Genomic DNA, 18,754 nt, shown 5'->3' with positions numbered 1-18,754 from the left:
ACGATGAGTCTTCGGGCTCCATGGAGTTTCCCATACAAGAATATTAATAATAATAATAATAAAATTTTAAAACCTTAAACTTTGCAACCCTGAAAACACACTCAGATGCCAATTCATTCAGTCTATTTAGGTCCTCTTATGAAGCCACAGAATCTGCTCTACTCCTCTCAGTTTTTTCAAACTTTGCATCATTTGCTGACAACTGAATATCTTCATTCAAATTTTCCCTAGTATCACTAATATCAGAGATGCCCCGAAGACACTCGAGACATATTTTACTTTTCATTTTCATTGACTCTTGCATAAGTTTTAGATTCCATTACTAGCACTTCACCCAATTTTTGCTAACTTTTCGTCATGCTATTCTCATTTTTGGAATGCCCTAAACTGTCATCACACTTTGCACATACCATGATGCTCTCATTCTTTTTACTCACCCTTTACATCACATAACATTTCCCATTTTTTGACACATATTAATTTTTTAATTTTAACAATGTATTCACTAAGAAAAATCCAGCACAAATCTTAATCTTCAGGTGGAAATTTTAATTTGCTGTTATCATGCATAGGTTTGGATTCCATTTTTGAAATCGCAACTACCAATAGTAAACTGAACAAAAAGTCAAATTTGCATATCAATTATATATATATCAATAATTATAGGCCAAATAATAAAGTAACACATTAAAAAACCACAGTGATATCTTTAATTAGTAAAGGACATATATTTCGTACTAAAATTAATAGTACATCTTCAGTGTATGTAACAGTAATAGCACATACAGGCAAAATGTTAGGTGAATCACCTATTAAAATACAATTGTTACCGCCTGCTAGGAAATAATAGAAATAACAAATTTAATCTATTAAGATAAATACTTTTTTACGTAAGATAAAAGTCTCCCAGATCTTTGAGAGAGACACATACAGTCATTTCTATTACACCTACCGAATTTAAATAGAAATGACTGTATGTCTCTCAAAGATCTGGAAGACTTTTATCTTATGTAAAAAAAACAATTATCTTAATAGATTAAATTTGTTATTTCTATTATTTCCGAGCATGTGGTAACAATTGTATTTAAATAGGTGATCCACCGAATGGATCACCAATTTGCCTGTATTCCATTCCTATTACTGTTACAGACACTGAAGATGTACTGTTAATTTCAGTACGAAATATATGTCCTTTACTAATTAAAGATATCACTGTGGTTTTTTACGTGTTACTTTATTATTTAATTACTATGCCACAGGTTCCACTAAAAATTAATTATAGGCCAGTTTGTGTCATCAGTAGTTAGGAAGATCTTGGAGAAAGTAGTGAGGGACCATATACAGCATTGCACAGATGAGGGTAATGTTATCAGTGGCAGTCAACGTGGATTTGTGAAGGGGCGCTCTTGTTTTAGCAATATTATTATTATTATCCTAAGACCTCATGGAGTCAAAGACTTGTCTGGGAGATCCTTTTATCACACACACATCTCATCATACTGTATCTTAAACACACTCGAACTCCTTGCAGACACCACACTCTCAGGCAAGGCATTCCAATCATTCACAACTCTGCACGAAAAAAAACCTGCATCTCACTCTTTCTTTATACAGTTTCCAGGGATGACCTCAGGTTCTCCATTGATCTCCCACTATCTGTAGAACTTCTCAACCATTGATGCTATAACAACCCCTTACCAACTTGTAGTCTCTATCATATCTCCCCTCTTCATCCTGTCCACCAGACTCTGCAAATTACATCTTCTCAATCCTTCCTCATACTCGACATTCCAGAGATCAGAAACTACCTTAGTCAGTCGCCTTTGGACCCTTTCCAACATCTCTTCATCCTTCTGAAAACCCGTTGACCAAATCTAGGCACAATAATCCATGTGTGGCCTAATCAAAGCCTTATACAATGGAACAAGAATCTCCCTAATTCTATACATCAGTGTTCTCCGCGTCATTCCCAGAAGCCTTTGTGTTGTCTTCACAATTTTGGCGATGTGTCCCCTAAATTTTAGATCCTTATCCACTATCACCTCATATCTCTCATTTTCTCTACCTCCAACAATATATTCTCACATAGCATAAATTCTGCATCCCATCTTTGTTTTCCAAATTTTAAAACCTTACATTTTGCAACATTGAACTTGCATCCCCATTTCCGTGCCCAATCACTCAATTTATTAAAATCTTCTTGTAAGGCCACAACATCTTCACTACTCTTTATGGTTCGTCCCAACTTTGCATCATCTGTAAACAACTGAATATCTCCATCCAAATCTTCGCGAATCTCATTAATATACAAGTTAAACAGTAATGGCCCTGAAACAGACCTCTGAGGCACTCCACTAGTGACTTTCCTTTTCCTGGATATTGCACCCCCCCCCCCCATACACAACTTGTTGATACATTCTCCAATCCAATGCACTAATCTAATATCCAACCCCATCTGCTCTAGTTTGACTGTCAACTTATCATGAGGTACTCTATCAAAAGCTTTTGCGAAATCCAAGTATATTACTGTGTATCCTTCTCCTCTGTCCAAGGAAGCAGTCATTTTATTGTAATAATAAATAGATTACTAAAACATGACCTCCCTTTAGCAAATCCATGCTGTCCATCAAAGATAATACCATTGTTGTCAACCCAGTTCTGGATCCTAGTTCTCACAAGCTTCTCCAACAACTTAACCACAACACTTGACACACAGATAGGCTTATAGTTGGATGCTTGAGTTCGATCACCTACTTTATGAAGTGGCACAATCTTGCCCTCCTTCCACTCCTTAGGAACTTAACCCAGTGCAAGACTCATATTAAAAAAATATATCAAGGCAGGTGTCAACTCCCTGGCACATTCCTTCAGAATACGTGCTCATATATTATCTAGTCCCACAGCCTTATTAACATCTAGTTTACTCAACTCCCCATACACTCTTGCTCACTTACAGTCAGTCTCTCCTGGGAAGCTGGGAAGGGTTATTAGTAGTAGTGCAGATGTGGTAGCCCTGCAATCAGTTTAATGCAGCAAAATGTAAGGTCTTGAGGTTTGGGACACATCAATGGGACGTTGCATATTCTATGGGAGGAGTTAAACCGGAGGAAGTAGGAGAGACGAGATCTGGGTTTGATGATTGATAGAAACCTGAAATTTAGGCGACATATTGCAAAGGTAGTGAAGGTAAAGCAGAGGATTGCTGCAATAATGAGAAGGACACTGACCTGCAGAGATAAAGTGGTTATCATTCCGTTGTATAAGACTCTGATCAGACCACACTTAGACTGTTGTTCTCAGATCTGATCCCCAGGATTTGAAGGGGATAAATTAACTATGGAAAGGGCACAAAGGTGGATAACAAAGATGGTGTCAGGACTGTACAATGTTAGTTATGAGGATCGGCTGAGGGAATGTGGACTGCAGAGTTTGGTGGATAGAAGAAGTAGGGGGTGATATGATTGAGACTTTTAAACTGTTGAGAGATGGTTACAGGGTTGACACTGGAGAGTTCTTTCGCTTGGTTGAATAGTGGGAAGGAGTCATGACAAGGGGCCATCCCTGGAAGTTACAAAAGGAAACTGTGAGAAAGAGGGTGAGGAGTGGTTTCTTTGCATGGAGGGTGGTTGAACCATGGAATGCATTGCCTGATGGAGTGGTGAGAGTGAGAAAGGTCAATGCATTTAAGGAGTGGTATGATAGACTTTGTGTTTCCTAGGAGGGACCTCCCTCGATGAGTCTTGATAGACTTGTGTTTCTTAGGAAGGACCTCCCACGATGAGTCTTTTGACTCCATGGAGGTCTGAATAATAATAATAAAAAAAAATAATAATAATTCTTTTTGTGTATTCATGGCAAATTAAATGTATATCACTCATATTGCTGCTGACTTAGATTTCTTTTCCTTTTTTTTTATGTCTGTCCTACCCCTAGCTACCAAAGAATGTAATTGAAACAGATATTACCATGGAAGAACATAATACACTATTTAGAGAGTGCATCAAGAAACAAATTATTATCCATTTCTACATATCATAATGATCCTTTGGCACTCAATCCTAAGAATTAATATGTATTATTCAATGTGAATAGTGTTTACTAAATTATTTTGTACATTTTTGCAGGGATTTTACTTCCTAATGAGAAGAAAGTTATAGAACAGATGAAAACAGTACATTCCACTTACTGGATGCCATTAGTATGGGCATCAAGCATAGCAACACGGGCACGAAAAGAAGGAAGAATTAGGGATGACTTTGCTCTCAAAACTGTTGTAGACGTAAGTGTAGAGTCTTATAATAAATCAATTTTAATTCCATTTGAGAGAGAATAATTCTGTATCGAAAATAATTTGCTATATACCTTCCTTTGTTTATTTGCTTTTCCGTTGACTTTAAGACTAAAGCTAGAAAATTATAACATTATAGTTAACAAGAATATTGTCTGTTCGATGTTTTATTATTTTATTCATAAAAGGTAATTTTCATGATGGCATATTTTTTCTCTTTGCATCTAGATGAGTGATGCATAAATATTATTGCATAATATCAGATTTAATTACAAAAGAGCAGCAGAGTTTTCCAAACATAGTAAATTGCACATTTCACTGAAATAAATTTCTCTTATTACTATTGTTACAGGACACCTCACAGGAGTCTTACTTATCGTAGGAAGGCCCTCTACTGCACTATGCATATTTCACTGTAATTTATACATTTATTTTTATAATTTATAGATAAGTTATAAAAAAAGGAGGATTTGAAACAGGAAGTGATCTCAATTTAGTTTTGAAAAGAATCGAAATGCATATCATATTAAGTTGGATAATTAATTGAATGTTACTATAGGTGAGGGAATGTGGAGGTTGGAGACAAAGAAATGTCTAGGCAATTTGACTTAGCGAACAAGAGAAAAGTGACCATTATGGGTGATTTTAATTATTTTAATATCAAGTGGAATAAAAAACGAGCATCTGAGAATAAGAAAAACGAATTTCTGGAGTTCTTAAGATTCAACTATCTTTGGCAGTATGTAAAAGAGGAGGTATCAAAGATTCTTTGATCTCATCATTTCATTGTAGGATGTGATTCTGAATGAGACTGTGCATTTCCCTACATTTGGTAATGATCATGAGAGAACCACCTGGCAGGTGGCCAGCCATATGAAGACTTCTGTGAAGATAGGATATATATAGAACTGTAAGGTCAATGTTTATGAAAACTGTAAGGGGACCACTGGGAGCTATGACATGAAAAGAGAAGTTGGATGGAAGGGAGGCAAATGCTTCTTGTGCACTGATCAAGAAATGTTTTCCACTAGCAACTTGAGTATATTGTAAAGATAAAAAGGCTAGATAAGGTAGTAGTAAAATGGATGAATGAAGAGATTAAGCATCAGTCTGGAAGAAGGCCTTATGGAGGCAGCAGAAGAGCAATAATTAGTTGTATGAGAAGTACAAAAAGCAGGCCAGCCAGCAAATTGGTATGTAAGAATAGTAAATGTAGAGTATAGCTAAAATTAGCCAACCAGGCCATGATAAATCACAGAATTTTTTTCTTAGGTAGCAAGTAGAAGACAGAATAATTATAGTAGAATGATCTGGTAGATTGGTAATAATGCTGTAAAGGATACAGTTGAGGTATTCATGAGAAATATTTCATCCTCATGAATGTGACTTCAAGAGGTGCTACAGAATAGATGAATGATGAGGAAGGACTAATAGTGAGCAAGCAGGAGATGTATATAAGGAATTAAGTAAACTCAGTGGTAATAATGCAGTAGGACTTGAAAACATATTACTGTATGTCTGAAAGGAATGCTGCATGGATTAATGGTGCTCTTGATGTATTTGTTTAACATGATTCTCATAACAGGGAGAGTCCCAAAGGAATGGAAAGAGGATAAAATTGTTCCACTTTCACAAAAAGGGGATATCATTAAGACTATAAACTATAATCCAGTCTGTGTGTCTGAGGATGTGTGGTCAAGCTGTTGGAGAGTTAGAGGAATGCTAGGATTCAGAATTGGATTGATAATAACAGTATTCTCTGGAGTGATTAGCATGGGTTTGTTAGGGTGACAAACTGAAATACATATACAGTATGTATATGTATCTCAATTTATGTAGTTCCTGAGATGGGTGTTCACTTGTCATGTGGCAATTTATCAAATTGCCACATGGCAAGCTGGTATTAAATTGGAGCAGATGAGGTTGGATAATAGATTAATGAGTTGGTTAGGTGACTAGTTGTCATATACACTTAATGGACAGAACATTAGAGATACCTGTGAATAACAGCTTGTACTCTCTGAGGTATTAACTCCACCAGATGCCAGATGATCGCCAAAGGTAATTCCAGGCATGACTGTTGCATCATTATCCACAACTGCGCCTTAGATGTTGGTCCTGGATATGTGAATCTGATGTCTCGTTCTATGGCATCCCAGAGAGAGAGAGAGATTCAATCAGATTTAGATCTGGGAACCTTGGAGGGGACCATGGGCCCCCAAACTCAAATGAGTGTTCTTGAGGCATGTCTGGATGGTTGTGGCCTGGTGGGGTGGTGCATTGTCCTTCTGAAACAGCATCAGCTGTAAGATCTTAGTACAACTGATAATGGGATTCATCAGACCACACAACTCTGGTCTATGCTGCAGAGGTCCAGTTTTAATGGTTCTGACACCAGGCAAAGCACAATATCCGATGACGAGCTGTCAACAGTGGTACACAATTAGGGCATTGGCTCTGGTAGCTCATGGTATGCCATACTATTCATTCGCTGACACTGTTTGGACCTCTAACATTGACACATGTGATTTGTGCTGCTGTTGCCATGCAGTTCACCTGGACAGTCTACGTTGACCCTGGTGATCAATGGTGTGTGGTTGGCCACTACTTGCTCACTGGGTGCTGGTACATCCATTGATAGTATATTCGCAGTAGACCCTTGATACGGTTGCCCTCAAGAACCAGAGGGTTCTTACCACCTATTTGCTAAGATCTCCACATTTATCCATGTTTCATCAGTTGCGATACACTGTTGGGAAGCCCCGATGTCTGCTTATTTACTGTCTATATTTGATTTGTGTACATTTCCCTCTGTGCAGAAGATGCTAGTGTCAACTTTCCATCATCCCTATCTGTAATGTTTTGTCCATTGAGTGTAGGTATCAGTGAGTTGTGTATGAGAGAGTGGTATCCCAAAAGAAGGTCACTAATGACATGCCATAGGAGTTTGTTTTGGGACCATGATTATTTAGCTTGAATGTTAATGATATTGCGACAGGCTTAAAAATAGATATATGCAGCTGTTTGCATTTGATAAAGTTGGGAAGAACTATAAGAAATAGAGCAGATGTTGTGGTCTTACAGGTAATCTAAATAGTGTGATTAGACAAGTGGAGCTACCAGTTCGGTGTTGCAAGGTATCAGTCTTGAAAAATTATAGGCAAGAATAGGATGCAGAGTATATAATAAATGAAGAAATTTTGAAGAAGATAGAAAATATAAGAGATCTGGAAGTGGTGGTGGTGGACAAAGACTTGAAATTTAGAGATCACATTGCTAAAACTGTGTGAGAGCATCACAATAGATTATGGCAGTGATGAGGAAGATCTTAACATGTAGAATGAAAAAGTCTCTGTTCCTTGTATAAGACCTTGATCAGGCCACACGTGTATTACCGAGTGCAGATCTACTCACCTAGTTTTTAGGGGAATGAGCATATCTTAATGTTCAGAGAAGATTCACTAAGTTAGTGTCAGATCTGTTCAATGCAGGATATGAAGACAGACTGAGATTGCAATTTTCAGAATCTTATAAATAGAAAGAGAGGGGGATATGATTAAGACATATAAATTGGTGATGGTTGTTACCAGATTAATAATCTGGAGGAAATTTTTCATAGATTAGAGAAGGCAGGGAGTAGGGCAAGGCAATTCCAAAGCAGTATAAGGTGTCAGTCCAAGATTAGATGTCAATCCAAGAATAAAACCTTGGAGTCTCAGTGACGTACTCTGAAGAAAACAGTTATTGCCAGAGAGGAATGCAGATGGCAAATTATTGGCAAGGATGAATGGTGGTGCAGGAAGTTTTAAAAAAAGGCAGCATGGGAAAAGAATAAACCATATTGATAGTTCCTGGCAAGTAAATCAATATATGTTTTGAGAGAATACAAAGAAAAATGTAAGAAAGCTTTGTTTAAAATTAGCTAATCAAAAGTTATAGGAACACTGAAGAATTAAAAGATAAATATCTTGAAGGCAACAAAATGTTCTCGAGCCTGTTAAAAATGCTTTGAATTCAGGAAAGAATACTATAAAAGGAATCAAAGATGATAATAGAATATAAAAACTGAAGATAAATATATTTTGGATGTCTGGAGTAATTACTTCAAAAGATTATAAAATCAGGTAAGCAGTGACAGAACTGTTATTATATTTAAGAGGAATGCATTCAGGCATGCATATCAATACAATAGACACTTTCTTTCAGGGGTGGTATGGTGGTCAGCATTCATTGTGTAGAATTTATGGAGACAAGAATGCATGTGTCAGAACAATCATTTTCCTTACAATTAAAGAAAATAACACTTAATGTTTCGACCTCTATATCAAGGTAATCATCAAGAAAATATACACTCGTGGAATATAAAAACTGAACATAAATATATTTTAGTTGTCTGGAATTACTTCAAAAGATTATAAAATCAGATGAGCAGTTACAGAACTGTGATAGAAAATATTCACAATGAATGCAGTCAGGAGTATACATCTGTTTGTTCATGTGGCTTAAAGACATAAGCTTTATGACTAAATTTAACACACGTGAGCCACGGTAGTAGGATTTTTATTATGTAAATATTTCATCCTAGGTATCTTAGGACATCAACAATACAGTATGGCACAACTAGGAATGACAAAAGAAAGGGTGCGTACGTACAATGGAATCCAAATTGCGTGCAGTGACGCATTGCGGCCTGAACGTAAATTAAATGAAAATGAATTAAATTACTTAAATTAAAATTAATTACAGTTAAGTTATTATTTTACACAATTTTGTATGACAATTTCCCATACTTTAGGGGTGGCAAGAACATCATTGTGATTTAGATTTGGTCTATGGAGTAGGGCTTCAGCACTTTCTTTATATAAACGTTCATATTTATATGAAAATCTGTGTAGAAGTTTTGTCTTTTTCCAATGGATCTTGTGGTTTGGGTTTTCAACTCCGTATTGAGCGAAGCCTGATTTTTGCGGTTTGATGAGGTGGATATGGTCTTGATATTCCGAAATGCATTTAAAAACTGATCTGCCTGTCTGTCCAAAATAAGAGAGTTTACATGGAAGAGAGTTAGCATGGAACCTCATATACTCCAGGTAGTGGTATAGGTTAAAGTTGGTCTTTAGGTGAGGTTAACAAGTTTTGGATCTGGTTGATGGGTTTGTAAGTGGCAGCAAGGTTGTATTTCTTCATAATTTTCGAGAGTCGTTTGGAAATGCCTTTAATATAAGGTATGGGAATCCTATGGGGTTGTTCTTGTCTAGGTTGAAGTGTGGAGAAATTGCTGATTAAAGACAAACTTTCACCTATGCTACTACCTGGAGTATACGAGGTTCCATGCTCCTGTAAACTCTCTTATTTTGGACAGACAGGCAAATCAGTTTTTAAACGCATTTCGGAACATCAAGACCATATCCGTCTCATCAAGCCGCAAAAATCAGGCCTCGCTCAACACGGAGTTCAAAACCCAAACCACAAGATCCATTGGAAAAAGACAAAACTTCTACACAGATTTTCATATAAATATGAACGTTTATATAAAGAAAGTGCTGAAGCCCTACTCCATAGACCAAATCTAAACAGCAATGATGTTCTTGCCATCCCTAAAGTATGGGAAACTGTCATACAAAATTGTGTAAAATAATAATTTAACCATAATTAATTTTAATTTAATTTAAGTAATTTTCAATTTCATTTAATTTAAGTTCAGGCCGCAACGTGCCACAGCACGCAATTTGGATTCCATTGTACGTAAGTGCCCTTTCTTTTGTCATTCCTAGTAGTGCCATACTGTACTGATGATGTCCTAAGATACCTAGGACGAAATATTTACGTAATGAAAAACCTACTACTGTGGTTCACGTCTGTTAAATTTGGTCGTGAATTCTCCACAGGTGTGTCTATATAATCAAATAAGCTTTGTGATCATAAAAAAGTACACTAAATCTTACTGTCTTGTTCATTGTTTACACTAGCATGGCCTCTGGTGAGAAAAAATATATAAATAAAAGAATTAAAGAAAATAAATTTTTTATACATGAGTATATAATAATATATATATACAGGGTGTTCGGGATAAATTTGACAGTTTCGTAAGGAAAAAGAAAATCTTCTTTGTATCTATTAAATTTAATGAATTGACAAAAAAACATTACAGGCAGAGTTAATTACAATACTATCAACAAGATTTACTCAAAATAACCACCATTAGCATCGATCACAGCTTCAATTCTGCTTCGGAACCTCGAACAAGCTGATGCTACAGTCTCCCTGGGAAGGGCCGCAAAAACTGTTTTAATTTTATCCATTAACTGGGCTTTTGTATTACTGGAAGTGCGATTGGTGTCTTTTTCAACTGCGCCCCATACAAAATAATCCATGGGGTTAAGGTCTGGGGAGTTTGGAGGCCAAACATTTGGACTGGTGAAGTCGTAGAAATTTTCAGACAACCATTTTTGACTTTTCCCAGAGGTGTGGCAAGGGGCTGAATCCTGCTGCCATACATACGGCCTACCATTGGCTACCCTTGTTATCCAGGGCTTGACTACAGTTAGCAACTCCACGAACAAAGCCCGAATTCCAATGCCAGGGTTCTTCAACACCTGTTCCTGCAGATTTGCGAGGAATTCTGCTGTACGAACGCAATCAGATCGTCTGCTAGGGATCTTTCTTCTTGCTACATCCTCGTAGTCACCATTGCAAGTCTCTAGTTCATGCCTGATTGTTTTTACTGTATTCAGGGAGCATTGGGCAGCAGTCGTAATATCCTTATTTTGATGGCGGGCACGAATCATCATGATACAAGTTATTCTCTTCCATGATTCAGGTGGGTTCCAGCTATCCATCCTTTCTGACATCTTGTATATGAATGAAGAAGGATCCAAACTTTTAAATGAAGAGAAGTGTGTGTTAATACATGTAACTTACGGAAAAATATAATTAATTATAAATATGTCAAATTTATCCCGAACACCCTGTATATATATATATATGTGTGTGTGTGTGTGTGTGTGTGTGTGTGTTACGGTTAAAGTAATAAATCAGGTTATTATTAATAATTGCTGGCTATTATTAATAATAACCGGTTAAAGTGAATAATTAAAATTAATCACTTTAACCGGTTAAAGTGAATAATTCCTAGAGGAGGCTGGTAAATGTAATAAAAACATGTTTATAGATTTTGTATATAGGTTTCCATTCTCAATAGAAATTATAACAGGTTAGATTAGATTAGTTTATAATAAAAAAAGGAAAGTTTTTGGTGGGAAATCATTATAAACTAACCTAACCTAACCTTTATCGGTTGCAAATGATTATAAACTAACCTAAATTGGTTAGGTTAGTTTATAATGAAAAAAGTAAGGAAAGTATTTCTTTTGCACTCAATGAAATCAGAAATCATTATAAACTAACCTAACCTGGATGTTGCATGTTGAACCAGAGTGTAATCATTGTTTGTCGTGGGCAGATAACAGGGATGAAAGATAAACGTTGTTGTGGGCTGAGCTTAATGATTGTGGGCAGATAAATGGGGGTTAACAAATAAAAGTTGTTGTGGGCAGATGGATGGGGATAATAGATAACTCAGAGAAGAACTGATCAGTGTTTTTCTCCATTGATGAAGAAAGAGGTACAGCAACAACTTTTTTCTATTATCCCCAAGCACCTGCCCACAACAACTTTTATTTGTTATCCCCATTTATCTGCCCACTATCATTAAGCTCGGCCCACAACAACGTTTATCCTTCATCCCCATGAATCTGCCCACGACAAACTACGACCACACTCTGGTTCGACATGTGACATCCAGGTTAGTTTAGTTTAGGTTAGGTTAGTTTGATTCCCAACCAATAAAGGTTAGGTTAGGTTAGTTTATAATGATTTCTGATCTCATTGAGAGCGAAAGAAGTACTTTCCTTACTTTTTTCATTATAAACTAACCTAACCTAAGCTGTTATAATTTCTATTGAGAATGGAAACCTATATACAAAACCTATAAACATGTTTTTATTACATGTACCAGACTCCTCTAGGAATTATTCACTTTAACCGGTTAAAGTGATTAATTCTCGTAAATTATTCACTTTAACTAGTTATTATTAATAATAACAAGTAATTATTAATAATAGCTGGTAATTATTAATAATAACCGGATTTATCACTTTAACCGTAACATATATATTAAATTACAATGGAACTAGATGAAATGCATCTCTACAGTCCTGTTATCAAGGTTTTGTTATATTGGGGTTCTATGCCATCACGTGCTACATAGGTTGCAGAGAGATCTTCCATATTCTTGGAATTACTAATCCATCATTCTTATTGGATTATTAAGATGCTAATTAGGATTTGTCTTCCTAATTAGCATCTCACAAACTTCCTTGAATTTTCTTTTAAATTCCCTTTCTAGTTAATTCTGTGACAAGTTTAGAGTGCATGCTCAGACAGGCTTTTTTTACCATACTGAAGGGATTTAATGGGGTGTTTGTCTTTACTTATTGGAATTGTGCACCCTTTTCCTCTATGTAAAGGAAGTTGAAAGTGCACTGTATTTTGTAAACCTCCCAAGTGGGCAAGGTAAGGAAAGGAATATTTGGATGAGTTGAGTACATTATTATTATTATTATTATTATTATTCAGGCCTCCATGGAGTCAATAGACTCGTCGTGGGAGGTCCTTTCTAAGAAAAACAAGTCTATCAAGACTCATCGAGGGAGGTCCCTCTTAGGAAACACAAAGTCTATCATACCACTTCTTAAATGCATTCACCATTCTCACTCTCACCACTCCATCAGGCAATGCATTCCATGGTTCAACCACCCTCCATGCGAAGAAACCACTCCTCACCCTATTTCTCACAGTTTCCTTTTGTAACTTCCAGGGATGGCCCCTTGTCATGACTCCTTCCCGCTGTTCAACCAAGCAAAAGAACTCCCCAGTGTCAATCCTGTAACCACCTCTCAACATTTTAAAAGTCTCAATCATATCACCTCTCCTTCTTCTATCCACCAAACTCTGCACTCCACACTCTTCAGCTGATCCTCATAACTAACATTCTAGAGTCCTGACACCATCTTTGTTATCTGCCTTTGTACCTTTTCCAGGGTACAAAGGCAGATAACAAAGTTAATTTATCAACACTTAGACTATTTTTAAAAATAGTCAAAGTATTGTCTGATCAGTCTTATACAATGGAATGATAACCCTTTTATCTCTGCAGGTCAGTGTCCTTCTCATTATTGCAGCAGTCCTCTGTGTTACCTTCAATACCTTGTCAACATGTCTTCTAAATTTCAGTTTTCTATCAATCATCAACCCCAGATCTTTTGTCTCCCCCACTTCCTCCAGTTTAACTCCTCCCATAGAGTATGCAGCATCCCATTGATGTGTCCCAAACCTCAAGACCTTACATTTTACTGCATTAAACTGACACCCTATCCCCCATTCATTTGCCCATCTATCTAGCTTATTCAAATCCTCTTGCAAGACTACCACATCTTCACTGTTACTAATAACCCTTTCCAGCTTTACATCATCCTCAAACAAATGAATATTCCCTTGCAATCCATGGACAATGTCATTGATATAAAGGTTAAACAATATAGGTCCCAGTACTGAACCCTGTGGAAGCCCACTTGTAACCTTCTGCCTCTTTGATATTGCTCCACCATACACAACTCTCTGGTAGTTTCTGACCTCTGGAATGTCGAGTAGGAGAAAAGATTGAGGAGATACAATTTGCAGAGTCTGGTGGGTAGGAGGAAGAGGGGAGATATAATAGAGACCAACTAGTTGGTAAGGGGTTGTTATAGGATCAATGCTGGAGAAGTTCTACAGAAAATAGTGGGAGATCGAGGAGAACCAGAGGTCATCCCTGGAAACTGTATAAAGAAGGTGTGAGTAGGGGAGTGAGAGGCAAGTTTTTTCCGTGCAGAGTTGTAAATGATTGGAATGCCTTACTTGAGAGTATGGTGTCTGCAGGGAGATTGAATGTGGTCAAAGCACAGTATGATGAGCTGTGTGTGTGATAAAAGGACCTCCCAGATGAGTCTTTGACTCCATGAGTTCTTGGGTAATAACAATAATATACCTATCGTACAGCCAATCCTGAATCCAGTTGACCCTGACATCCAGACCCATGTGCTGCAACTTGAATACCAGCTTATCATGTGCCTTTGCTAAGTCTAGGAAAATGGCAGTATATGCCTTTTCCTCATCTAATGCTCTTGTAACTTTATTATAAAATGACTATCATATTGCTAAAACAAGAGTGCCCCTTCACAAATCCATGTTGACTCTCACAGATAACATTACCCTCATCTGCCCAATGCTGTATATGGTCCCTCACTACTTTCTCCAAGATCTTACTAACTACTGATGACACACAAACTGGCCTATAATTAGATACTTCCAGTCTGCTACCACCCTTATGCAATGGCACTGTCTCACCTTCCTTCCATTCCATGGGTACCTTTCCTGCAGCCAGACTTTCATTGAAAAGTCAGGTCAAGGGCACTGTCAGTTTCTTAGCACATTTTCTCAAAACTCGTGGTGAAATACCATCCTGTCCAACAGCTTTACTAACATCCAGAGTACTCAGTATGTGGAGCACACTCTCCTCCTGCACCTCTAAACCTCAAACCTGCTCTATCCCTGTAGTATTCAAATTGACTCCTCCAGGATGAAATTCTCCAATAAAGTGTTCATTGAACAATTCCACTATGTCCTCTGCATCAGTAACTCAATTCCCATTTTTATCCCAAAATGTTATTCTTCCATAATCATTTCTCCTCCTACTGGGCACATAGCTAAAAAATTCCCTAGGATTTTCCTTGGATCTAAGGGCCAATCTTTTCTCATATTCCAGTTTTGCCTTCCTTACCATACTAGTCACTCCCCTGGCCTGTGTCTTATATTCCTCATGCATCTTCTCTTCACCTGTCTCCTTATATCTCTTCCATAGCCTCTTTTTCGCATGCAGTTCCTGTTTAATATTGTTTGTCATCCACTTTACTCCAAATTGTGTCCTCTTCTTCACTCGTGGAATACAGCTTACCATTGCTGCTAACAAATATTCCTTCACAATTTCCTAAGCACTAATGATATCCAGGCCTTCCAATTCCTCCCTCCACGATACTTCTCCAAGTTGACGTCTAAGACTATTATAATCACCTGCTTTATAATTCCACGTACGTTCCCGTCTCTTTGATGCTCCTGCATGTCTATTCATTTTCCAAGTCAAAACCATATGGTCACTCTCTCCAACTGGTGGGAAAGATGTCATCTCAGTTATTATCAACTCTTCTGATGCTATAACCAATCCAAAACTCTTGAACCTCTTGTTCCCTCTGTTACATGTTGCCTAAGACTTTTGTCCCTCAAGAATTCTAGAAATTCCATTCCCTTATTGCTACATGCATCTTCCTCTCCCCAATTTATACTGCTGTAGTTAAAATCTCCTATAACAATAATTCTTCTTGCACTTGCCATGCTCAACTGTCTCAACTTCTCCCTGTCCCCACCCTCTGTGCTCCTTGGTCTGTAGCAACACCCCACTAAATATCCTGTCTTGCCCACCTCCACCTCACACCATATGCTTTCAAAATCTTTGTCTTTCTCTAATCTTGATACAAATTTTTCCCAGTCTTGTATTCTGATTTTCCTGGTTTCTCTTCTTGTTATCGCTCTGATTCTTTTATATTCTATTTCGTTTCCAAATTCAAATCCAAAACTCTTGAACCTCTTATTCCCTCTGTTAAATGTTGCCTAAGACATTTGTTCCTCAAGAATTCTAGAAATTCCATTCTCTTATTGTTACATGCATCTTCGTTTAATTTTCTATAACTCTTCCATAACCAGGGTCATCCTTGGAAGTTGTGTAAAAGTGTGATTAGTAAGGGTGTGTGGACTAGAATGCACAGAATGGATTGTTAGAAGTAGCTGAGTATCCTGACAGTGAATGTGTTTAAGGAGAGGTAAACAGGAATTTCGTGTATAAAGATTAGTGTGGTTTTCTACAGTGAGTCTTCTGACTCCACAGAGATACCTGTAAAATAATAATTAATAGTTCCAGCATTTCAATCTCTCACAGAAAGATTTTCTAGGATAGAGTATAAAAATTGTAATAACACGCACACAAAAACAATAAGTGGAAGGTATTAAAATTTCCATAACTCTTGTAGTGATTTATGTTGAAACTTTTGGAATAAAAACTATATGGAAATGGAATGAAAATAAATTAATCACTAACTAAATTAAATGAAATATTTCATTCATTGATTTCATTCCCAATCTTTGGTGAGTGTGTCTTTAAAGTGCCTTTGATAATTTTAACACTGACTGGGAGGAAACATATTGTTGTGTTAATTTTAAAGATAATTGTGTTTGTTTGTTGTACAACAGTAGCGTTGGAATTCTGAAAAAACATAATGTTGAACGTCACTTCCAGACAATGCATGCCACTTTTAATACGAATTATCCACTTAAATCTGAAATAAGAACGAAAAAAATAAATCAACTAAAATCAAACCTGTCTGCCCAACAGTCAGTTTTCACTAGACATGTGGTAACATCTAAAAATGCCACCATTGCTTCTTTAAAAATTTCTTACATGCTCGCAAAGAAGAAAAAACTGTTCCAAGATGGTGATTTGTTAAAAGAAGCATTTTTGACTGGTGCCGATTGTTTATTTGAAGGATTTTCTCACAAATGTCAGATTATTTCAGCAATACCAGATTTACAATTGTCAAATAACACCGTCACAAGAAGAATACATGTAATTTCAATGGACATGCAAACTCAGTTAAAAAGTGACTTGGAAATATGTAACTGGTTCTCTTTACAATTTGACAAGTCAACAGATGTATCAGACACAGCACAATTAGCAGTTATGGTGAGAATGGTATTTAGTAACTTCACTGTAAAAGAAGATCTGCTGAAAATATTACCCATGAAAGGATGAACAACAGGTGAATATATTTATAATACATTCAGATTATACGCCAAGTTGATAGATATACCTTTGCACAAGCTGTCTGCGATAACTACTGATGGGGCACCAGCAATGGTTGGCAATATCGTTGGATTTATTGCACTCTGCAAGAAAGATCATTCATTTCCAAACTTTATGTCCTACCCACTGTATTATCCACCAAGAAGCTTTGTGCAGTAAAATACTGCCCTTGGGACATGTTATGAAAGTTGTTACAAAAATAATCAACTCCATTCGAGCAGTCCCTTTGCAGCACTGACTTTTCAAGGCTCTATTGCAAGACATTGAAGATAAAGAACCTGATCTCATCCTGCATACTGAAGTACATTGGCTCAAAAAAGGTCAAGTCCTTACAAGATTTTTAAGCTTAATTGAAGAAATAAAAAAATATCTTCACGTCAAAAATGAAAATTTTGATAAACTAAATGACTTTTGCTGGCTGTTGAATTTATGTTTTCTCACAGACATCATGGAAAAATCGAATTCTTTAAATTTGAAGTTGCAAGGAAAGGATAGACATGTCGCTAAACGATAGGCTCTGTAAACTCATTTAAAGCAAAACTGGATTTGTGAATATCACATCTGCAGATGGGATCTCCTGTTCATTTCCCAAATATGAAAAAAATGGTAGGCGATAGTGAATTTAACTTGTCACCATTTGTTAAACATCTTCAAGTGCTTAAAGAACAGTTTGAAAAGAGATTTCAGGAATTTACTATCATTGAGCCAATGATCTCCTTTATTATCAATCCTTTTACTTGCAAAGTAAATATAATGGAAATAGCTGCATGCATTGCAAAGCTTGTTCAAGTAAATGCTGAAGAACCGGAGCTAGAAATTTTGGTTCTTCAGAATGACATTATGCTAAAATCCCATATAACAGATGAAAACTTCTGGAATCTAGTGGATAGAAAAAAGTTTCCATTCTTAAAAAGAGCAGCGTGCAAGATAAAATCGTTTTTCGGTTCCACATACCTTTGAGAATCATTGTTTTCAACCATGAATATCATAAAATCAAAATATAGATCACGACTCACTGATGAGCATCTTGATGACTGTTTAAGAACTGGAATATCATCATATTCTCCTAATTATGAAACACTGGCCAATGAAATGCAATGCCAAAGATCACACTAACTTACATATATATATATATATATATATATATATATATATATATTTAAATTTTTATATAATGTAAACTTTTAAGTAATAAAACATTTGGTTATAATGTAAACTTTGTATGTATTCATTTAACAAAAGAATTCAAAAAATTTGCTTGAAAAAATAGATGGTGCCCATCGCCCCCGGTATTTTAGAATGTTCTCTAGAAAACAAAAAGGTTGGGAACCCCTGGTTTAGAGGGATGCCGTCTTTCTATGGGTGCTGGTAGCTAGTCTTGGCTGTTAGGCAGGTGTATAACAATTATTGGTTCTCGAATCTTGGGAAGTTCCACACAACCATGTTTATTAAGATTT

The 18,754-nt window shown here is 36.6% G+C and overlaps 1 protein-coding gene across 1 annotated transcript in view; it reads left to right on the top strand.

Moving 5' to 3' along the window:
- LOC150104937 (uncharacterized) overlaps nucleotides 1-18,754 on the top strand; it is a 352,647-nt gene that overhangs the window by 107,325 nt on the left and 226,568 nt on the right. Inside the window, exon 5 of the mRNA XM_090395091.1 lies at nucleotides 4,125-4,279. Within this exon, the coding sequence (XP_090251217.1) occupies nucleotides 4,125-4,279 (155 nt within the window). The remainder of the gene's footprint in view (nucleotides 1-4,124; nucleotides 4,280-18,754) is intronic.

This window comes from Typopeltis vanoorti, chromosome 7, assembly GCF_054136105.1.
Source record: "Typopeltis vanoorti isolate ZY-2024b chromosome 7, IOZ_Tvanoo_1.0, whole genome shotgun sequence".
In the NCBI taxonomy this organism is placed as follows: Eukaryota; Metazoa; Arthropoda; class Arachnida; order Uropygi; family Thelyphonidae; genus Typopeltis; species Typopeltis vanoorti.
This window is presented reverse-complemented; position numbering and strand designations above follow the sequence as displayed.